Raw genomic sequence first — 23,781 nt, forward strand, 5'->3', positions numbered from 1 at the left:
CATGCTGAACTGAGAGGGCTGAGACAAGTGGCACCCCCACCAAGTGCTTCTTTTCCAGTTTTAACTACAGTAAAAAGAGGAAGGAAAAAAATACAACTTAGCAGAAGTACTCGTTTTTATAAAAATGTGTTTTATTTTAAAACAAGTGTATAAAAGTAGAAATCACATACAAAAATACAGATTACTCTGACATGTTAGCAAAATAGCTTTTGGCTGGACTTGAGTTTGGAAGTACTATGTGTTTGAGGGCACCCGGAAGTCAGAGTCCACCCGGATCCTGTCCCCAGCCCTTGCCACTAATCTGTAAACAATAATCTCAAGTAGTATTTAGCACTTTTGAACTACTACAAAACTGAAACATAATCAGTTCTGGTATAACTACTTTAAAATGTTCTTCCTTAGGTCTTGGCAGATAAGGGCACTTCATACCATCGTTTCTAACATTTGGAAAATCTGATTTAAAAAACGTTAATAGAAATGATGGGTTTTGGCTTTTCTGTTTCATTTTGGACATATGGGGAGGTCCCATCTATTTAAATAAGAAATTAGTGTTTTGTTTAAGTAGAATTTAATCCGTTTGCTTCTATGTACCATCCAAAAAAAAAAATCACTGATGCTGTCAAAGGTTCAACACCTGAGTCTTAGCTTTTCTGCAGGTGCAAGCTGTGCTTACTGCTCTGGAACTACAGGACCTACCCCTGCTTCTAGTGTGTGCATTTCCGATTGAGAGGAACAGGCAGTTCTTAGGGGACGTTAGGTCCAGTAACCTTATAAAATGAGTAGTTTAAAACAGCGATTGTGGAAGACACAAAAAGGGGGGGGGGATTTAAAAGACTTGATTCCAGAGTAATATAAAAATAACTTCAAGAACCTCAGCAACACAGGCAAGCGGCAGGCAACTTCAGTTCAGCATTCCAGCCAACATTTCAGGAACAGAGACTGGGTACTAGCACCTTTCTAAAACAAAGCAAGGCATATAAAAAGCGAAAGAACCCCCGCAACATCATTTGATCATAAAGTTAGAAGACCACCATCCTATCTCCTCAGCTACGTCAGTATTCTGGGAGCACAGTACTTTAAAGGATACTTCATTAATGCGCATTAGCACATCCTTCAGATCAACCTGTCACAGAAAACTGCCTCCTGAGCCTCCAAATTCTGTATCTGCGATTGGTTGTTTTTTAGGTTTTAAGGTGAATTACCCAGGACTACTTGTTCTGAGTCTAAATGCAAATCCAAAGGCAAAGTTGAAACGTGCCTCTTTCTGTTTCCATCCACAGAATGACTGCCTCAAACCGACTATCCTATGATTCTGTTCAGCTCACAATGTGAATAATAGCTTATCATTCTTCCAGTCTATGTCTCATAAAGCAATACTGGAAAATTAAATAGAAGAAAGTTAAGTTACTATATAGATCAAGAAAATGATTTGCTTGCTGGTGAATTGTAAGTTCGTTTCTAAACAGATTTAAGAATAAGGGCACTTGGAAGAGATGGCGCAAACTTTGCTCAGAATGGATCTTGAAATGACAGGCTCACTCTCCTGAAATTTCATAAGGCCCACGGCGAGGCTCTCAGAAGCATGGCAGTGACAGAGCTTTTATAGTCATTTAAGAAAAGCAACACTTCATAGTTTTCCTTCTCAAATGCATCTCTAATATACTTGCAGAACAAAGGCAAAGGGAAAACCAAGAATAAAAAGGGCTCCAGCAACTGGGCTTCCTGCCTATTTTCCCTGATCCCAAGAGAAAAGGAGACACCACCTTGCCCTGAATATTTCAGAGACAACTGGGCTTTTGCAGTGTCAGCCGGCATCTGATGCCCCATATCTCTGGGTGGCCTTTGGTGCCCACGGTAGGCCTGGCGATGGTGGTGAAGTGGGAACCATTAATCTGGATGTGAGGCAGGGCTTCCTGTAACAGCTGAAGGGTACCATCTGGCACGATTCCAAAAACTTGTAGTGTTTTTAGTGTGGGAATTTCTCCAAGTTCACTGGAAAGGAAGAGAGAGACTTTCAGAGTAGCGGTATCTATGGAAACCGTTCCACCAGAGTTACATGACCCAGTTTCGACAATTTGTACCAGACTATAAAATGCAAACTGAAAATGTAATTTGCAGTTGACGACTTAAGAAAATAGCAAAGGTGACTCCAACGGCGAAGCACAGGCCACACCTCGGGCAGCATGGCCGCAGGAAACAAGCCAGTGCCTTCTGCCGAGTAACAACCAAAAACCTCCAAGTCGGTTCATTTAAAATCCAACCATGTTCGCTTCCTTTCTCCAGTTTTGATTGATCCTGGAAGGTGTTGCTGTGTTGTGAGGACAAGCTAGCAAGCTGGCTATGGGAAAAGGACCTGCTTTACTGTAGCACCAGTTGGAAACCACCAAAAGTTACATGCAGTTTAAGGACATGAACTTGATCTCAGGCTCCCCATCTCAAAAGATGTCAGGGGGTCGACAACTTCTTAATACTGTTAATAGTCTGCAGGTCCATTATATGTGATAGAACCTAACAGTCCTTCAGGGTATTTCGGACAGGGTTAGGCAGTCGGGTACAGATGGAGAAGGGGGGATCAGTCACGCCTTTAGAGGAGGCAATGGCCATCTTACCTCTCCTACATATCACACATACCACACGCATAAGCTAATCCTCTTAGGTGTTTCATGGGAGGTGAAATAGAACTCTGTCAACAGTGACATTCTGGTTCATAAAAAAAGGGAGCTCATTTACCCAGTCAATACTTTTTGGTAATGATTCTTTCTTCTTAACCCAGATCTGTGTGCTGAGAAATCCATCTCTCTGATCTGTATTTGCTCCAGATTGGGACACACAGTACAAAGTCTCAGAGAGGGAACATTTGGTTTGGAATTTCAACAAAACCCCACTGCAGATCAATGAACAATATCAATGACCTGGAGTTAGGGGCATCCTTTAGATTTTCATATTGCCAGTAGTTACTTAAGAAACAAACTTTCCTTATAATAGCTGTCACCTTGCCTCCAATGTTTCTTCCTTCCAGCCTAGTCTATATACCAATGTCCAAGGCACCTTCCGAAAGCCTAGCTCAGATTACGCCCCCCCCACCCCCGCTCTGAAACCTTTGATACTTCCCTGGTGTTTGTGGAACCCCAACTGGTCAGCCTTAAGACCGTCTGTGCCAAAACTGCTCACCCAGTCTTCCCACTACTCTAGGTGTATTTATTCTACATTCAACAAAGCGTCTTAAACGCCAAAGATATCTCATATATGTTAGCTAAATACAACATGAAGGGTAGTTTAGGAAATAAAAGTACTACCCAAATAAAATAAACATGCCTGGTGTTCACAAGGGGACAACAAGACATGGAAAGACATTTCATCTTGAGAAACTTTTAAGGATAGAGTACTGGCAAACTCATCTTAATGGACTCACAAGGTTAGCCTGTGAGCCTAAAGAAACACTCTCTTCTACCTTCAAGTTCAAGGAAAGCATCTCTTTTCTTCTTTCTGTTCTCACTCTGTTCTGTTGGGTCTGACTTGCAACTAAACTGGTGCCCCGTCTCTCTTATTTCAATGTAAAACTTAGATAAATAAGTCATAATAATGCAGGGGGGGTTCACACCCAGGTGTGACTTCAGACCCGCACCCTTTTAACGATCAGTCACACAGCCAGCAGGTATCACTAAGCAAGTGTTATTATCCCACTGGATAAAAATAATAAAATGGGAGGGCTCTCAGCCTCTTTTAGCCTCTGCTCAAGAAGCAGCATTTGGGGATTACCTGCTTAGCTCCTTTCTCTCTGTAGAGAAAGAACAACAGCACGACACATGGATAGAGTGCCTTGAGATAAGCAACCCAAAAGGAAGGATCTCTGCACTCCCCAGGAGGCTACACAGGCGCTGAGGCTGAAGGCCAGGTGGCAGGGACAGGAGAGAATAGACAACGGGGCAACGTTTTTGGGTGGATACTAGAGGCTCCCAGGAGTTGTGGATGCTAGAAGGGCGGGAGGTTTTAATAGGAGTCCCATGCATATGAATTTAGACCCTAACATCTAAGAGCCATGGAAGTAAATACTGGCATCCCTTTCAGGCAATGCGTTTCCACATGAGATGCCAGCTCAGGCCCTGAGCCCAAGATTAACTGAAGTAATTAATTCAAAATATAATTACTGGACTCCCTAATTCTACCAGTTAACCCTGTACAGCTGGAGTATCTGATTTATTCATTAATTCTTGAAACTAACAAGATCCAAACCAATAATCTGAGGACTACATAAATTGTTTGTTCAAATGCACCACCTTCTTTGGTAGGAACCAGAGCTCAGTTATCTTCATTTGGATTGTGAGCTGCACAAGGTCAGCAGCCTCATTCGGGGCATCCTGGCTGGAGTAAGAAAAGACACCTGATCAAGTCCAAGATGCCGACTTCTTGTGGTTTTCAATAAATCTGCTATACATTTACACTTGATATGAGGAAGAATTTTCCAGCCCTTTGGGATGAAAGAAATGAAACCTTTTAAAAATCAAGAGATGATATTTTTCCCAGGGTGACTTGTGTATATATAGCAGCACTTTCAAAAACAAAGATGGACCAGATTCCTTTTTTCTTTGTACTCCCTTGATTTTGTGGAAGTGGCTGAGCAGGTACAAAACCACTCCTAGTAAAAGCTGCCAGATTAGATACAGCTGTTTTGCATCTGTCCAGCAGACCTAGGCTGTTGACCCATTTCAGCCACTGACTCACTATACAGCTTTGGGTTAAGCGGCCTCACTCTTGGCCACAAGCTCCCCTCTTCTCAGAGAGCATCAGACTCTTACAATACTTACCACTTAAATATTTCTATTCTTCCCACTCCTTGACCATCCAGGACAGACAGCACTAGATCATGGAAGTTTTCCTCTGAGCCCAGATAGAAAACTTTTGGAAGCAGGAGTCTGATTTGAAAAATTTGGACAAAACCACGATGGGTCTGCCTCCCGTTATACTCTGAGCTCCCTGGAAGTAAAGGCCGTCGTCTTCTTGCTAGTACAGTATTCTAATATTTAAACCTGCTCACAGCTAAATAATAAATGCTTGGTAAATTATTTCAGTCAACTCACCTTTACAAGATATTTTAAGCAATTTTGCCTTGGTTTTTCTAGTTTGCTGGTTCCTCCAAACCAGCTTGTGTTACACTGATAGTGGCATGTCTTTTGGTTCCTGCCTTCTAGTAGCTTTAACAAAACAGAACTACTCACAGTAAAGTTTCAGGTATTATGTCGTAGCACCGACTGAGCGACAGGTGTTGGAGGTAGTTGAGCTGGTAGAATTCTGGGAAGCAGTCGTGGTTCAGCATGACGCTATCACTGTCATGGAACAGAAGAGAAGATTCACAGCCCGCCCCTCAAAGCCAGCCGGGGAACGAAAAATAGTCCATGGTTGAGTTCCTTCAACTCAACCTATTAGATCCTTTCCTCATTCAATGAGAAATTGTGATTTTTCACTTACTTTTTTCTAAAATAAAAAATGAAAAAAATACCTTAAATCTAGGCGGACAAGATTGGGGCATCTTCCAATTAAGGTAGAGAGATCTAGAAAAAAAAATGATGGTCACTAATAAGGAACAAGACAAAGATCTCTGCTATCAATACTATCATTTATCACTGGGCTAGAAGCTCAAAACAATGCAACCGGAGTCACACACTATTAGAAAGGAAAACAAAATCATCGCCTCAGGATACGAGATTTTTCTACCCTGAAAATCCAAGCAAACCACCTCAAAACTATTGGAAATAGTAAGAGAACTGTGCAAACTGAGCAGTTAGCAACAATCCACAGCTTATTTATGTATCAGCAGGAATGGTGTGTGTGTGGGGGGGGATCCCATTCACAGTAGCAAAAAGCAAAACCAAACACCACTATAGAGTTACAAGCCACATAATGTTTCAAAGACGGACCACATATACAAGGAAGGTCCCATAGATCATAATGGAGCTGAAATTCCTATCATTTAGTGACACAATTGTTGTAAATGTTGAAGCGAAACGCATGGCTCACGTGTTTGTGGTGATGCTGCGTCAACAAACCCACGACACTGCCAGTTGTATAAAAGTAAAGCACCCACAATTTTGCAGGACGTAATACTTGATAATAAACAACTGTGTTACTGGTTTATGTATTTACCACACCATACTTTTTATATTATTTTAGAGTGTACTCTTTCTACTGTAAAAAAAGTTTTCAGTGTAAAGTATACTAAAAGTACAAAGGTTTCTATTCGAGACTCTAGACTCAACCCTTGCTGCTGCTGAATGCCTTTACCTAACCCTTCTGATCAGCTGCTCCCTCCTCTGAAAAACGGGGGAAATACAGGCCCGGGATGGAATGAGGCGGCTTAGGCAGGACAGCCCCTGGGAGGCGCTCAGTGAGCCAAACCCGCTACCTGATCGCTGGAAGTTCTTCCGGTAGCCGCTAAGGTTCAGCTGGGTGACAGTCTCTGACACGTGCCCCACGGCCACTTGCACGTGTTTTTCAGTGAAGTCAAAGCACCAGGAGAGGTTCAGCTCATCCAGTCTGCACACCAGAGGGGCAACAAGGAAAGCATGAGACCGCCGCACAGGAGTGAGTGCTCGAGGCAGCACTGCCTCTGCCGCAGGGGCCAAATACGAAGCCACTGATTTCTCACCATGCCACGCACAGGACGTCTGCGGCTCCAAGCGGCTACCCTTGCTCACTGAAAACTGTCCCGCCCCCTCCCCTTGACACACTCCCCTGCTCCTTTACGCCCGAAAGTCTGCAGGGGATTTGAGCCAAGGCCTGAGTGAATGCTGCCCCCTTCTGGAAATGGAGGGGAGGACTCTCCCCCCTTCCTAAGGGCTCAAACCTCAATCCGGAACTGAAAGCAGAAATCCCAGCCCCTTTCTTACCCAACCACCCAGGTTCTTAGCAAACAATGACACAGACTGAACAATCATCTGAGATGTTTTAAACAAGTGACTCCTGATAAAGAGACACTGAAGTTGCAGAAAACTGCTTCATCTTATTTGGCCTCTGACTGGGCCAATAAGGCAAAGAAAATGTCCAACCATTTAACCGTACAGAGAAAATATAGGGTTTATATTTTATCTCACCGATGACATCCAAAGGCAATCTACATTCATCAGATCATGAAGGAAATATTGGCACAACACTATGAGGTATATGCAGAGGCGAAGGGATATTAAAAATGACACACCCGCACCACACACAGTACTGTGTGTTCTGTGACCCATATCTTCCTCTCGCTGTGATATCTGTATCTTGATAGCCTTTATTTATATACTGACATTAACACAGCAGAAAAGATAAAAACTGTTAAGTCTACAGATATTAAAGGGGAGGAAAAACCTGACTGTAGAATTAAGTGTAAACAGATTTCTTTCAACCACGCTGTTGATAAACGTATTACTACATTTTCCTTTTTAAAATAGTAATACCACAAAAAGGGATCACTACACAAGCATCCTTTGCAGACTTATTGAACTGGCTCCTGAGTTTGGACAGAAAGTTTAGGAGAGCAAAGGATATTATTCAAATCAAGAGCTGAGTTCGGATCAGCTCGAGAGAGCTCCCAGTTCCACTCAGATGTGCGTGGGGACTGTGCACGCGAAGCCACAGCGCTACGGCCCGGCCTCGGCCTTGCCTACCTGCAACAGCTACTCAGCAAAGTCTTCAGGGCGGACTCTGAGAAGCCGGAGCACCCAGAAAGGTTTAGCCGCACCAAATTTGAATTCTGCGCAAGGTTACTGGGAAAAGAGAAAAGTGTCAAAAGACTCCCATTAAGACACTCTTACTGATCAATAAGCATTCTGAGGAAAGCAGGCTGGTGAGGTGGTTAAGCACCGACAGGCCTTGCAGTCAGCAGCGAGCTTAAATTCATGTCGCGCGGATAATGGGTTTTCAGGTGGTGAACACATAATGCAATATGCAGACGATGTATCATAGAATTGTACACTTGAAACCTATATAATTTTATTAACCAATGTCACCCCAATAAATTTAGTTAAAATTAAAACGTGAAAAAAATTTAAATTCACATCTCACTATGTGTACTACACCGAGCAGGATGCTCTCTCTGCCTCAGTTTACTCATCTGTGAAATGGTAGTGTCAGTATCTTCTTGGTAGGGTTGTTAAAATGAAGTGGTATAATTAATAAAGGGCTTAACACAGTGCCTGGCACAGAGTAAATACACAGGAAACATTCAAGAATGTACTTTTTAAATTAAAAAAAAAAAAGGCAACAGAATAAATATATTTCCATTTCACCCACAATTGGAATTAACTTGTAGGCAAACTTCTACTTATAAAGTCCCTGGGTTCTTTCAATTAAATGTCTCTCAAATTTGCCTTCTCTACGTTCCCAAAGGCCTCGTGTTAGTGAAACTTAGTGACTAAGAGCAAGTTCTGGGATCATCACGGCCAGGTTCAAATCTTGGTGCTGCCACCTATAAACTGTGTGACCTTGGACAAGTTATTCAGCCTGTGCCTCAGTCTCCACACTGCAAAAAGGGAATAATAAGAACATATTTTATGGGACTTTGAAGAACTTAGTATCCGGCACACAGTAAGTGCTCAGTAAACGTTGGTGGCTATCATGATTATTACTCTATTTTTTACATCAGGTTTTATCATTTCTCACCTGAGTGAACACAACAGAGTCCTAAACTAACCTACTTTCTTCCAGGTCTGCCTGAGCCTCTGGGGTGGTCAGCGAGTTGATTTTCTAAATCTCAGCTCTGCCCTGTTCCTTCCATTCTCAGGAGCACGCTCTTTACACGCTTCCCTCTTCACAGCCCACGGCGGAGTCGCCTTCTCCCAGCACGGCAGGGCCCTTGCAGATCTAGATCTGATCCCCGTTGTCCATGTCCATGTTTTTTTTCTTTTTCGCTCAATCCCTCCCGGCCCCCACTAATACCCTCTCCCCCAACCCGAGCTGTCTGCCTGCTCTCTATCTACGAGTCTGTCTGTTTTGCTTGTTAGTTTCATTAGCCCCCATATGACTGAAGGTGGTACATGGGGGATAAACGGTGATAGAAAAACAAAACCAAAAACGAGTGGTGGGGGGAAAAAAAGAGAATCTGATTCCTGAGGCGCCTCACGTCCGGCCACCCGCCACGCCCCTCACTGAGCCCTGTGCTCGAGATTCCCAATGACAAGTGTACAGCCACAGGCGGCTTTCCCTTCAAGGAGGTATCTTCAGCACTCAGCTTTAGTCACTTCCTCCAAGAAGGCGGCCCTCCCTACACTTAATTAGGTCTCACTATATGTTGCCACGTATTCACCGACCCAGTTAACACACCGCACTGTAATTATCTGTCCCTCCCACGCAGGAGGCAGGGCCTGTGCCCTTATTTGCCCGCGCATCTGCAGAACACAGCACAAGGCCTGGCATGCAGGTAGCATGCACCTAACGTCATTTGCCTGGATGAATCCCGGAGATATTCTGAGTCCGTCTGGATATGGACAGTGGGGCACCCCAGTTAACCCAGGAAACGATGGCCATTGTGACATGCTCCGGGCTGCCACTCACTTGACAATGGGATCCGAAAGCTGTAGGCCTTCCAGGCTGAGATTCTGTAGCTTGGAGCACAGAGACAGAATGCCCTGGAGGGTCGACACCTCGATGACCGAGTTCGACAGGTCCATGTGCTGCACGCGGAAAGGGCTGGGCACGGGAGAGAAAGAGAGGCTCTGCTAGGTGGCTCACACAGTCCGTCCAGATCAAAGCCGACCCTGCCTCCTCCCCAGTGAGCGCAATCACAAGCTAGACACTGAATGCACACTGCAAGGTTTCACTTTAGTTTTTGCCATAAAACAGATCGCTCCTAGTGAATTCCCATCCTTGCTCATTTTAAAATTCAACAGGATTTTTGCCAAGTCAAGATGTGGCTGCCGATAGAGTCCCACTTAGAGATCAATCAGTGGGCATCGTGAGATCGAACTGGGTGTGGGTGACTAGGATCTTATGCCTAGGATGCCTTCTGGTGAGGAGGAGGGGTGGAGGGCAGTGGCAGATGAAGGAAGAGAGGTTGTGAGGGGGCTGAGTGTGATGTTAGATACGCTGATACTGAAGCCTTGGAGGAAATTCAGGTGTGGGAGTTTCTGGGTCATTGGAAACGGGAATTTGTTTGAAGGAGAGGAATGAGCTACAGATGAGGACCTGAGGGTTCCAGCACACACGTGGGTGCACAGGACATGGCTGTCCAAGGACAGTGTGAGGACTGAGAAAGAAGGCAGCTGGAGTGAGCAAAGGAATATGGGAAGGAGAGAAACAGCCACGGCAGAGGGACAAACGCCAGCAGGACAGGAGTGCCACCATCTGGAGACAGAGTGGTGGGAAAAATCACTCGAATCAAGATACAAGTGTCATCCTTCCTCTGTCTTTAGCTTATTTTTCTGTTCCGTATCTAGTCATTCTACTCAAGTCTGAGCTGGCACCAAGCTGTATTAGTAACGGGAGTTATTTCAAAATATCCTACAAAACACACAAAAGGAGGACCCTTCTTCAGGTTGCAGATTTGTCCACGATGGGATCGGAAACCCAGAGCTCTCGACCTGAAAAGACTCCTCACGAGCTCTTTTCTTTCTCTGAAACGGGCATTGGGGAAGCAGCCAGGGTGCCCTGGGACCTGCCACACAGGCTCACGGGCCACCTGCTGAGGACCCGCTTCAGAAGCTGCCAGGCACCTCTGAGCCAGGGAGGAGCCCAGCAGTCACCCCGAGTTAAAACGAGTTAAACAGGGAAGGGTGTCACTGAACCCTGTGCCCCGTGACCCCCATAGCAAAATATACAATTAGCGTCCCACACCGCACAGACGGCCTGTTGCAGGCTCTGTCAGGTTGGACGTAGGGGGAAAAAAAGCGTTGATCTGTTCCCACCTCGAGATTTAGAAATAAGTCTTTCCCTGGGATTCGTCTTTTTTACCTGAAATGTTCAACTAGTGGCTGGTCCACAAATGATCGCGGGCAGCAGAAGGCAACCACCCCTTGAGACAGCAGCCGCCCAATCACTTCTGGGTGCAGGTTTTTGCCTGTGAGGTCCAGGGTCTGCCACAGAGACTCGTCAAACCTGGAAGAGACGAGGCGCTCGGTTTGGCAAGTTGGGGGCTCTGGGTACGGAGGCTCTCGGGGCCATTGCTAACGAAGCGGATGAGCCAATAAGTTGCCTCCCAACTCTGAAGACACCTTTGCTTTGAAGTCGACTAAACTAGTTACGACATTTTCAAGACACTGTGGAATACGTCTTGGCTATATCATGGATGAGCTTCCGTGTTCCTCTTTATACATATTTCTACTTTGATGCTGTCATCAGCCACCTAATGCAAGGATCTGGACTCAGGGAATAAAATTCCAGCGTTCAATTCAGTTTGGTAACTTCAAAACTGATTGCTCCGAATGCCTGATTATTGATGAAGTGGATAGGTTCAAAATGGCCACTATGATCCCTCTTGCCATTTCTATTAAGCTAAACAGGTTACCACAGTTACCCCAAATAATGTGTCAATACAGCTACACTTAGCACTTTATTATGAGCTATGACTCTTGGACATCTACCAGGAAAAAGTTATAGTTCAGCTCTGTTTTATAATAGCTCTTAGGTGCACGCACACACACACGCATAGAAATGCACGTGTATATATATAAACTAACGTGAAAGGAAAAAATATCACTTAGATTTTGGAGTGTTTCTAATGCATAAAAGGAGGAACTGATACTGAGCACACAACCAGGGAGCTTAAACCACCACAGATTAATTCCATTTGACAAAAAGGAAACACGAGATCAAGCACACGAGGGAGCCTTTGAAATGCCTACCAGAATTATATGTTTTGACACTGCCCGAAGTGAGCAGCCCACTGGCGAGGGCTTTGAAATAATTCTGCCTAAAGAAATTGTCAATGTGTTGTTTGATCTCTGTTATTAACTTGCTGACCGGCTATTTCAAGCCAGAACTTGCCCGTGCAGCCGGATACTTTGGTCAACAAGATGTTTAAAGTTTCTTAAGGGAATCTAAGTGCAGACACGAGTTATCTCGTGACCGGTCAGCAAGAAGGCAGGGCCGGCGCCGGCGCATGAGTGCTTTCTGAATGGGCGTTGACTCCGCACGATGGGGACGAGGGGGGGAAAAAGAAAACCAAGTGGGGTCGCTCAGCTGGGAGGAGCTGAACTGTGAAGACCGAGGTGTCTTATTCCCAGCTCCCCCGAGTGGAAAGGAAGGGGCTCCTCCTGTCTCGCCACGGGGGTCCTTGGTGTGTGAAGAGAGAGAGCTGCCCAGGGGCTCGATGGGGAGAAGGGCTGAAGGTGGAAAAACCAGCCTTTTTGGCCGCCTCCGGCCTGTTCCTGCCTTTCCAGCTCACCAGGACTCTCCACGTGCAGCTCACTGCCCACACCTGAAGGGCGCTGTCCCCCGACCAGGAAGCACCAGCACCTGCGGCCGCCACGTGCTGACAGCTTCCAGGGCCGGCCCGCGCAGGCGGCATCTGTGTATCTGTCTTCACAACTGTCCTGTCCCGAAGGTGCCTTATTCCCACTTACCTACTGGGGATGAAGCTGAGTGTCGCGGACTTCCCTGGGGCCACCCAGAGCCGCGGCGGCAGGGGCTGGGCCCCGTGCCCTCTCCCCCTGCACCCCCGCCCAGCCCAGCAGCTGCCTCCTCTGTAACTCCTTTGCCCAGGCCCAGGGCAAAGAGGGTCTCAGAGATGGGTAAGTTTTCACCTCCAGGTGAAATAAGATGCTAAGTACTTATAGAAACAGGAAGATACTTGTTTGCTTTGTGCTGCTCTAGCTTTCTGGGTTTTTAGTCTCATCAGACCCAAATGGCGAGTAAACTGCCCTTCTCTCCCCGCTCCCCATATGCCAGGGGGAGTGGGCAATACTCACGCTAGGTGGTACCACCTCTTACAGACACAGGAGACGTGGAGGAGCTCGGGGAGGGCCAGGCAGGAGAAGATGCCCAGGAGCAGCTCGTCTGGGAGGGAGTCCCAGGAAACACCTTCAAGAAATAAAAAAGTGTTTGCCCATCACCACTGCTTTTACTGCCAAGTCTACTGACTCTTTTCATGCACGCAAAGGATACACAATATTCAGCCTGAAACAGGAATATAACGCTAATCAAATTAACTCCTTCTCTCGATTGTTTTCCTGTCCACCCGCTGTGTAGGCACCATGAAGTAAGCCCCATATTTTCTTGGCAAAGAAAAGGGGAAACCATGAACACTTTTCACAGAACTCATCCTTCGGTGCCCGCCAGGCAATCTTTGGCAAAGGCTCAGAGCACGTCCGCAGCCCTCTCAGAGGTCATACAAGGTCTGAGGTATCGTGATATTTCTGGTCGCTAAGGATTAGGTGGAGGGCTTATCAAGTAGTGAACTTATTTAAAAGGCAATGGGCCTTCCTCTCTTCTGTCAGGTTTACAATTTACCTAGAAGTGTAATATCAATCATCTACTAGTCAACAAGTATGTACTGAGCAGGGGTTTCAGGCGTCGGGGAGAGAGCAGTAAACAGGGCAGACAAAATAGGAAACAGGCACACATAAAAAAATTAGTAAACGACATGATGTGTGAACACTGATGGGTGCTATGCATAGAAATTAAGCAGAATAAAGGAGACGATGGGGAGTGTGGTGGGTGCTCAAGGTCTGGACACAGTGGGCAGGCAAAGCCTTGGAGAGATGGAGATCAGCGAGCAGAGGCTTGAGCAAAGCGAGGGAGTCGGCCCTGTGGGAGTGGGGGGGGGCAGTGTTCTAGGTGCAAGGAACAGCATGTCTGCTTTGAGGAACATCAAGGAGTACAGTGCAGGGGGTAAAAGACGAGGTTATGCAGGGCTTTCTTTGTCATGATTGGGTCTTTGGCTCTGACTCAATGTGCTGAGCAGTCACTAGAGGGGCCTGAGCATAGGAGTGACAAAATCTCGATCTCCTGGTAAGTTTAAAAAAGAAAAAAGTTACTATAGCTGCTGTGTTCAGGAAAAAATGGAGGTAGATCGAGGAAGACCAGTTTTCTTAGTCTCAAAAAAAAAAAATCTCTAAATAGCCATCCAACAAGTAGTAAACGCTTACATATATGACAATGGCCAAGAAGGAAACAAGCGTGCACCAAAGAAATACTGAGAGTTGTCAGATTCGCTCAATAACTGGCCTTCCCAAGCTCCTGCTACCTTCCATTGATCTACACCAATTTAGAGCCAGCCTCTCCCCTCCGTGACGGTTAATTTTCTGTGTCAACTAGACTGGGTCTAGAGTTCTGGGCGAGTCAGTGAGGGTGTTTCAGGCTGAGATTAACATCTGAATCAGTAGACCTGATAAAGCAGAAGGTCCTCCCTGTGTGGGGAGATCTCCTCCAATCCAGGGCCTGATCAGAACAAAAGACTAATTAAGGAAGAGCAGGCTCTCTCCCTGGGGCGTGGCTCTCCAGCTTGCAGACCCTGGACTGGAACCTACACCCCGGCTGTCCTGGTTCTCAGGCCTCAGGAATGCAGATCGTGGGTGGGACTTTCCAGCCTCCATAATTCCTAACTGCGTGAGCCAATTTCTTAAACTCAATCTCCACCTGTCTCCTACTTGTTCGTTAGTTGTCTCCGGAGAGCCTGCATATACAGCCCCCCCCCCCCCCATTTAAAAGGGGCCAGTATTTAACAGTGACTGTACCAGGCTCCTGAGGACCTGAGGGAGAAAGGTGAGGCACAGGGCGGCTGCTGCCTCCAGGCACATTCCGAGCAATCTTCCCAATCTTTCTCAAACAATCCTGCCCTTCCCTCCACTAGATCCCTTCATTGCTGTCCCCCCAAATATTTAGCCTAAAGTCTATACCAATCAGCATGAAGTTCAAAGCTTTCACGTTATGACCCAATATTTTTCTATGTTCATTATCTAGAAATGTGTCCCAGAGATTTAGTTCTTTGTAATTCTTAGAGTCATTTGCGTTCCGCCTCTATATGTTGTGTCCACCCCCGACTGCTATTAATTTAAAACCAATTGCTAGTAAAGACCCCACTCCTATGAAGACCTCCACGACAGCACCAAACACAGGTTTGGTTACAATTTATTATTTACTTTCTCATCTGTCTGGTCTATCACTAGACCACAAGTTCTTGAGAACAAGAATTCATTTTAAAAAAATCTTTGTATTCCCAAGAACTAGCACAGTGTCTAAAACATTCATCCATTCGTGTACTTATTGAACATGTACTATGTGTTGGGGTCTTTTCTAGGGATAAAAAGATGAATAAGGCACGGCCTGCTCAGAGCCTGAGACACACAGACAAGGGAGGAAATTTCAATGAAGTATCATGATAGGCAGGGTTCAGGGTGCTGTGCAGTGTATGGGGGTGGAGCAGTGGTCAGGGAAGCCTTCCTGGAAGAAGCAGCTTTTTTGAAGAATGAGTAGATGTGCTGTTGCTCAACGCCTGCCCCCCTCTATCTACAGGACAAAATTAAAGGCTCTGAATGCTAGGGGTAGAGGGATGAAGGCAGATCATCAATGTTGACCCTTGACCAAGACCCGGGGGGCAGCTAGAGATTACACTGAGGCTCCTCAGCATGGCAGCCACCCTCCCACGTCACCACCACAAAGGTCCTCCAAGGTCAGCATACACAGAGGTCGAAGGTCCTCAAACCAGGCTCCTGCTCAGCTCCCCTAACTGGAAAAAAGTTGATGGACAGGTTTTTCTCAAGTTTTTCTTCCATTAAGTCTTCTGAACTCCCTGACCTCTGCTGCCTCTTGTATCTGGAGATTAGATTGTAGCATTTGATTTGGCAAAAAAATTACATATTTTGAATCTAAGGTTGAGATTTCACTATGATCTGCAAAGACCATCCTGGCACCAGGTGCCTGACCCCCCGAACCCCCCGCCCCCAACTAGCGTAAGAACTGCTGCAAGAAGGAAGAAACTTTGATTGGAATTCAGCAATGCTGCCGCCAAATCCATGAACCTTGGGCAGGTTACAGGTTACTTAACCCCCCAGGCTCAGTTTCTTCATCTGTAGGAATGGGGATGGAAAGATGATCTCCAAAGTTGTTCTCTGCGAAGGTTAATATATGGGAAAAGATTGAGCGGCAGAGTCTAACTCTCTCTCGTCTCTCTTCCTTTCTTTTCCCCACTGAATCTGCACATTTTCTTCTTGGGGCCTCTTCAATGCTGCTTCAGATTTTCACTCTAAGGTGAAAAGGGAGGCATAGTGTGACTTACCAAGACCCCCAAACCACCCTCTAGCTAAGCTTGGGATCCCCAGAAGCAGGTCCCGAGGATCGGAATTCAGGTCATTTCTTTAGGAAGTGATCTCAGGAAGCCCTGGAAGGAGTGGGGGGCGATGTGGAAGGGAAGGAAGCCAACTCTGTTAAGGAAACATGTTAGTCAGGAGGTTGTTGCTATGGGCAACGGGTTCAAATCTGCTGGGGGCTGCAGGAGACCACCCCAGAGCTGTCCCAGCAGAGGGCATGGGTGCTGGGGTATTAATCTACCAATGCTGTCAGTCACCGGTTGGGGGCTTCTGGGAGGGAGGCAGGAGTGCTAACTCCCCAGCACACCTGCGTGCAGGAGAAAGCTGTGGGAACCATGAGCTTTAAGGGGCTATGGGTGGGCCACTGAAGCGTCCACTAAAGATGGGTGGAAAGAAAAGTAGAGAGGCTTGCTCTGTGAAGTACAGGGCAGGAGAAATGAACAAACTTGGTGCTTCCTATTTTATTGGGAAGACATAAGAAATCAGGAACAATATACAGATAGGTAGTTAAAACGCTAGGAGGAAAATTTGGCATAGCAATGAATGCCGAGGTCTGCAGAGGGCAGCAAAGCCAGGCAATGAAGCCACGTGAGCAAGAGAAGCCTGGAATTACGGCTTTGCATTGCAACTTCCGTCTTCACTGCCAACTCCTAGGCATCCTTCAGATCCTTATTAAATGTCACTTCCTTGGAAGAGCACTCCCAGGTCACCACCACAGCCCCCATGCCCAGATCACGCCCAGCACCTAGCACAACGCTTGGCACACTGCAGGCATTTGCTAAATCTTTGCTAAATGCATTATACCTTTTACTCTCCCCTCATGCAAACTGTGAATGAGCTAAATAAAAAAACATATCCTTGAGGATTTAAAAAAAAATTGTCACTTACTGAGAGCCCTAAAAGTCTCAGGTATTTAGTAGAGCAACCTAATCTTTGCAGTAGCCCTTGTACTAAGTAGCATTATCCCATTCTATAGATGAGCAAACTTGTCTTAGCCAAGCTAAAGAATCTAGCCAAGATGATATTGACCATTAGGTGACAGAGCCAAAGGTCCAACTCGGTTCTGTTCTGTCTGTTCCAAATCCCACAACCCCAAGGAAAGGCGTGGAGCCATAAGAAGTAGGTGTTGCAAGGCTGGCCAGGAGGCAGAGGGCACTGCAGGTAGGCACACAGCACCTGCAAAGGAATAGCTTGGCACTGTTAGCATTTGGGGGGGAATGACGCTGAAGACAAATCAGGGCACAAAGGAAATGTCCTATCAGAACATAAGCAGCCTTTGAGGTGGGGGAAGGGGCTCCAGGAGAAGATGCAACTATGACAAAAAGGGCAAGGTCACACAACTAGCTGGTGGCCTAGTGGGAATTCAAACCCAGGTCTGACTCCACTTCTCATGCCTTCTTTCTATCCTAGGATGCTCTAAGATTACATGCTCTCCCTGTTCTGAGTACTTGATGTTCTACGAGCTCAGGAAAGGTGAGAATTAAACCTGACTTTCTATGAAAAAAAAATCCCCACAAAAAACGACTTCAACCAGGGCTGGGAGGGAGAGGTGGAGAGGAGAGGGTATGAAACAAAGATGCTGAGAGCTATCAAGGGCTTGGCTACCAGATGGAAAGAGAAATGGCTCAGAAAGTGTGCCAGCAGCCAAATCCCCAAGGCCCCACTCAGTTGACCACAGGGCCACGGTGATTCTAGGGCCCCTGGGTGGGGGTGTCGCAGCCTAAAATTGGCTGCTGCCCAAGCGGATGGGGGCAGAAGTCTGCCTTCACGTAGCCGCTCTAGCGGCGGTACCCAGGCCTGTGATGTGCGTAATCTCATTTGACTTGCCATATTTAATTCTCAGAACAGCAACCATCTGTTTCCTGGATTCCTGGCTGCGCCGCTGCCTGGTCTGTTTGCCCAGAGCGCGTGAGAAAGTCCAGAACAGGTCTTTCCTCCCCTGGCCTCCTGTAAACCGCCCAGGGCTGCTCGGGAAGGGAAATCATTCTTCAGCCCAAGGCCTCCAGCCTTCAGCTCCATGGAAGCCGTTGGCCAGACTCACATCCCTGCCAGTCATCACCCGTGGCCACCACCATTTCCACAGCCCTGAGGTGCAAACCCAGCCATCCGCCCCTGGACTCATCACTGCCCATGCCTCTCAACTCCTCCGGAAAGAAATGCTCATTGGAGAGTTGTCTGAGTTTCAGATCTTTGCAGGATACGGAACTCCTCTCACTCGACCTATTTCTTTCTGGGAACATCACTTATACTCAAATTCAACTTAAAACACTGCGTCATCTTAACCATAAACAAAACTTTGACTCCACTCTCCACAGATAAACTGTACTTGAAGGGGAAGCAGGCCCTGCCGCTCATGCCTACTGTTTTTTGTGTATTGTTTAAGGGTGAGGGCTCAACTCATGTCTGTCTTTGCTAGCTTGTTGTTAAGTAGTAACAACCCAGGCTTCCTTTCTGGGAAGCTACAGATTCCGCCATCTGAGATGAGTTTTCCTTCCTCTTTCCACACGTCACAAAAAGAAAGAACACACCAGATCACGCTAGCTCTTGGTGTTTTTGTTTTTTTGCTATGTGGGCAAAACTGAAGAAAGCAAAATACAGCAAAACCAAACCAGAGGTGCTCAGTGATCCCCTCTGCCCCACAACCCTAGATTTCTGTGAGGCTCGCTCACCCCTGGAGTGTGGGAAGAGCAATGGAGAAACCGTGGAAATAGCGATTTGGAAAATAAGGTACAGTATATAAGCTCTATGAGAGCCAAGTTTTTCGCCTGTCATGTTCACTGCTGTTTCTAATCTCTAGAATGGTGCTCAGTAAGTCTTTGCTGAATGAATGAATGAATGAATGAATGAATGAATGAATGAATGAATGAATGAAAGCTACAGAGCAAAGAAAGTGCCTGGGAAGGTCCCGTAGAGGATCTAACAGCTGAGTTTTGAAAGATGCAGGCTGAGATTCATTGGTGAGCCATGAAATCAGTCTAGTTTGACCAGCACTGTATTTTTTAGAAAATTATTTTTATTGATTTTAGAGAAAGAGGAAGGAAGAGGGGGAGAGAGAGAAACATGGATCAGCTGAGCCGGGCATGTGCCACGACTGAGAACCGAACCAACACTGTTTTTGAAAAATGGGATGGAACAGAATAGGAAGTACCTTAGTAAAGGGAATATGGTTTTATGAAATATCTGTTTTAGATACCCAGGACTGCAATGTAAAATATATTTCTTATTGGTTAAAAAAAAAAAAAAAAAATTGGAGGAGCTCTGTTTGCCTGGGGCTATTAAAGCAGATTCCAGGTTTAAGGAAGGACTTCTTGGATCCGTATCTCAGGAATTTTGCACTTCGAACAAGGTCCCTTGGGGATATCAGCATACTCTAAACTTCGGAGTCTCCAGTCTGAGAACTAGTGTGGGGTCTGGAATTTGAAGCAGTTTAATAGCCACGGGAAAGTGATCAACAAATTAGTTCAACAGTGTTTTCGTGCATCCTGTTTGGAGGGAGAGGGGGGAAGCAGCAAAGACAGGACAAGGGCAGGCATTTAATGCCCACAAATAAAATGTAGTTGTCCTGTTTCTGCCTATCAATGACCTCACTACTGGCCATTTCTTCCAAACTCCTTCCACACACTCACCCCAAGGGCCAATCAGGCTTGTCCTGGTACGGGTTGGTCACATAGTGCTTATCTTCCAAAGCAGACAGATAAAGAGGGTTTAGTTGCCAGATGTGAGCCTGGCTTGGGGCCTGTAGGGAGAGACTGCTGAGGGAAGAACCAAGAGAAACTCACAGTCCAGGGCCACTGTCATCAGATCTCTAGGCAAAGCAGGTGTGGCCTGTTCTACCCTAATCCTGGCAGAGCTGTGCGCCACCTGTCCTGACAACTGCACACAAAACTCCCTGGAATGATGATCCAGTACACTGGGGGCCCGGCCCCGGGAGGCCCGCAGGGAACCCACCACACCAGCTGCCCTTCATCCCCCATCACTGACTTCACCTCTCCACCCAGCCCCCACACCAGCAAACCGGTCTACACTGCGTGCAATTAACTCCACCCGTGCAATGTATACTATTACTTCCCTCCCTGCCCTGCTCTTCTCACTTCAGACATATATATTTGAAGTGAAACTTAACAATCTAGCCCTTCTCTGGCCTCCTACACATCGGGTGGCCAGCTTCTGTCTCTTGCTGTGAGCTCCTCTCAATGTGTATTGTCTTTGCTCCTCAACTTGACTTGCAGTTGCTAGAAGACTGCAACCGTCCCTTAACCTTGTCGTTTCCAGAGGGTCTCTCTTAAAAGATGTCTTTTAAATTTAGATCTGTGTGTGTGTGTGAGAATGCCGAAGGACACGGTGATCATGCTCCACGTTGAAAGAGATCAGCACCAGACAAAACTGGTCAACATCTGCTCATTTTGCACCGAGTGTCTTTCACCACGTTTGGGTGGTCAAGCACCAAACGGCTAGTGCTGCATTCCACACACTAAGTACAGCAGTGACATTAAGTTCTGAAGGGAAAAAACCCTACACTAACTGGGTCAGACCAGCCGCATTAACGACAAAAGAAAAAGTGAAGCAGCCTCCCGAATGGCTGTCGGAAATGTTGTCGACCAAATTAACTGGGTTTCCTTCCTGAGTGTTACATGCAGGCGGTGTGCTACGAGCTTCACGGGCATTCTTTCATTTAATCTTCACAGTAGCCTAGGAAGTGGGTATTTCTCCATTTCACAAAGAAACGAAGGCGCGGAGAGCCCCAATAACTTCCTAAGGCTGGTGACCGGCAAGATAGGGACTCAAACCCAGATTTGTCTGACTTCACCATAACCCTTTACTGCCTGTCTAACTCAACTCCTAATGTAGATTCCCAGACCATAACCTGAACATTCTCTTTCCTAAAGCAAGGATCAAAACCCCCAAAACCCAGATTTTTTTAAAGCAAAACAAGCACCTCTAGCCTGATCTCCCACTACTCTCCCCTTGGCTCATATCACCCTTAGAATAGAGCTTTCTTCTTGATCCTTCAACAAACAAGACATGCTTCTGCCCCAGGGTCTTTGCACTGGTTGCTCCCACTGCTTAGGGCTCTCTTCTCCAAGATATTTGCACGGCACATTCCCTTCCCTCCTTCATGCCTTTTGTGTAAGGCTCACTGTCCAAGTGAGGCTTTCCATCAATATGCTGTTTAAAATTTTCATCCATCTTCCTACCCCAGGACTTCCAATCCCTCTTGGCTTGTTCAAAGTTTTCTTTTAGGCGTAGCACTGATCACTAACATACTACATACCATAGTTATTATGTTCACTGTGTCCTCTCTCTAAAACACAGGCTCCATGAGAGTACGAATGTTTATGTTTTGTTCACTGCCGTTTCCCCGGCACATAGTATGTGCTCAGCAAATACTTGCTGAATTAATGTTTTAAATGATTTACTAGCAAGAAAAACTGATAACCCCAGGTCAGTGCACTATGGGTTGGAGTACTCTTATAGTTCTGATCCACTCTGGGAGGCACTCAATCACCTGCTTAAGAATGGGAACGGAGTCTGGCCAGTGTGGCTCAGCAGTTGAGCGTTGACCCATGAAACAAGAGGTCGCTGGTTGGATTCCTAGTCAGGGCACTTGCTTGGAGCTGTAGGCTCGATCCCCAGTAGGGGGCATGCAGGAGGCAGCTGACTGATGTTTCTCTCTCTCTTATCGATGTTTCTATTCTACATTTCAGTCAGTCCATTCTAGCTCTGGGGGATGGGTCTGGGGGGGATGAAAGCTTGAGAAATATTTAAAAGACAGGGAGAAAAGATTCAATCATTGGGTGGATGTTTGGGGATGGTGGGAATATGACTGATCTGCAGGTTTTGGGGCTTGGTGACTGAACAGAGAGTGCTAGCAGTAATGGAGACAGAGCATAACAAAAGAATCCCATATGGGAGTGGACCTGGTTAAGTCTCCTCCACTTAGTTTAACATCCACTTTAGCAGTACTTTGACAAATAAAGCTCAACCAGGGGCATAAAACAGCAGAATACAAACTAAGAGTCCTACAAGAAGATCATCACGTGTGTTCCCATTTTTCATTGCACTGAGCTGGCCTTTGAGGAAGCAGATTACTTTCTAGGGAAAAAGGCAGGAATATCTTCTCATGGGTTAAAATTTCACATGGGTTAGAAATCGACTGAGCACTAGAAGATATATACCTACCAAGATTCCTATAGACTTCATTGACAATGAGTTGTTCCGCTTCTTTGGAAAATACCTTCAGAATTAGGTGTTTTTAAAAGGGCCCCATCCTAAAGATCCCCAAACAAAGGTTTACCAACAAGATAGATCCACGGACCCCCCCTTCCAAGACTGACAGTTTTGCCCTCACACCTTACCTGGGGAGTTCTCTCGATTTAGCTTGGGTCTGCGGATGATCACAAAGTCCTTGTCATTCCCTTTACTCTTCAGGCGTTTTCTTGGGGGGCTCTGCGGGTGGCCCAGGTTTGAGAGCAGTTCCTGGGGGATATTCTCACTGTCCACCCCCTCCTTCTCCAGGGCGGAGACCCCCATGCCTGAGAGCAGCTCAGAGGTCTTGCTAGAATCCCATCCCCAAGTGAAGCTGGTGGTAACGTTGCTAGACTGGTCTGGGATCTCCTGGAGGTGTTTCCTGCAAAAATGCACAATAGCCCCTTTCCTTTGAGGAACACACCCATAAATAATTGGTAGGCCTAAAGGAAACTGTAAGTTATGCAATGTAAAAAACTTTCACAGCAGCTAACAGAACTGCATTTTTTACATGCCGGCGGCAAGTTCCCAAGAATGAAAGAGAAAATAACCGAACAAATCGAAAAGGCTTTTTGATTTACGATTCTGATTATGCAGAAGGCCTTATAAAGATTTCTTAAAGTGGAGGGAACAGACAAGGAAAGACGGAGGGAAATCATACAGCGATTCAAATCAGCAGCAGGCAAGCCCAATAGGGAAAGACAAATAAAACCACACTCTGATCCCCGCACTCAAGCATCCATCCATCCACGCGCTCCCCAAAGGGGGCTAAGAAACCATTCACATTTCAGCATGAGCAACAATTTTAGCAAGCAGCAATATTCGTGGCCTAAATGAATTAAAACGGTCCATTCATATTCTGCCCCTTTTTGTAATCAGTTTACCGGTGCATGGCGTCCACTAATTCCCGGATTTTAAATGGGTGCGTTTAATTGCAGATTTGCCCGCCTCCCGGATTCCCGCTTCGGAGCGCGGCGGGCCGAGGCGTGCGGCTGCGGCCCCTGCAGCTAGACCCGCCAACTCCAGCAACGTTCCATCCCCGCCGCGCGCGCTCGGCTCTTCTACTCGGGCTCCGCGGCCGCCGTCCGCGGCCCCGCGGCCTGCTGGGAGTTGTAGTTTCTGCCCCGCCTCGCAGTCCGGCGGGCTTCCCCCACGACTTCCTTCCCCTGCGGCTCCTCGGGCCCTTGAGGTACCCACAACCCCCCGCGGCGGCGAGCGGGGCGGGGCGGCGCCCGGGGAAGGCGGGGAGGCGGGGAGGCCCGGAGGCGGGGAAGCGGAAGCGGGCGGTGCTGTGGCTGACTTGGATATGTCAGCCGCT

At 46.7% G+C, this 23,781-nt stretch overlaps 1 protein-coding gene across 1 annotated transcript; it reads right to left on the reverse strand.

Moving 5' to 3' along the window:
* Positions 1–110: 110 nt before the first annotated feature.
* SKP2 (S-phase kinase associated protein 2) lies at positions 111–23,441 on the reverse strand. Its single transcript, XM_016224577.2, has 10 exons — positions 23,348–23,441; positions 22,574–22,845; positions 12,879–12,990; positions 10,924–11,067; positions 9,529–9,663; positions 7,644–7,742; positions 6,401–6,531; positions 5,498–5,549; positions 5,217–5,324; positions 111–1,992 (listed from the first exon to the last, which is right to left on the reverse strand). Exons 1-10 carry the CDS (start codon positions 23,353–23,355, stop codon positions 1,779–1,781), a joined length of 1,275 nt encoding a protein of 424 aa, XP_016080063.1. The 5' UTR covers positions 23,356–23,441; the 3' UTR covers positions 111–1,778.
* Positions 23,442–23,781: the final 340 nt, after the last annotated feature.

This window comes from Miniopterus natalensis, chromosome 3 (assembly GCF_054644295.1).
Source record: "Miniopterus natalensis isolate mMinNat1 chromosome 3, mMinNat1.hap1, whole genome shotgun sequence".
Taxonomy (NCBI): Eukaryota; Metazoa; Chordata; class Mammalia; order Chiroptera; family Miniopteridae; genus Miniopterus; species Miniopterus natalensis.

Coding starts and splice junctions, on each gene's coding strand:
- SKP2 (XM_016224577.2), bottom strand. Junction 12,991..22,573: donor AAATCGAGAGAACTCCCCAG/GTAAGGTGTGAG, acceptor TATTTCTTGAAG/GTGTTTCCTGGGACTCCCTC. Junction 11,068..12,878: donor AAGAGGTGGTACCACCTAGC/GTGAGTATTGCC, acceptor CGTCTCTTCCAG/GTTTGACGAGTCTCTGTGGC.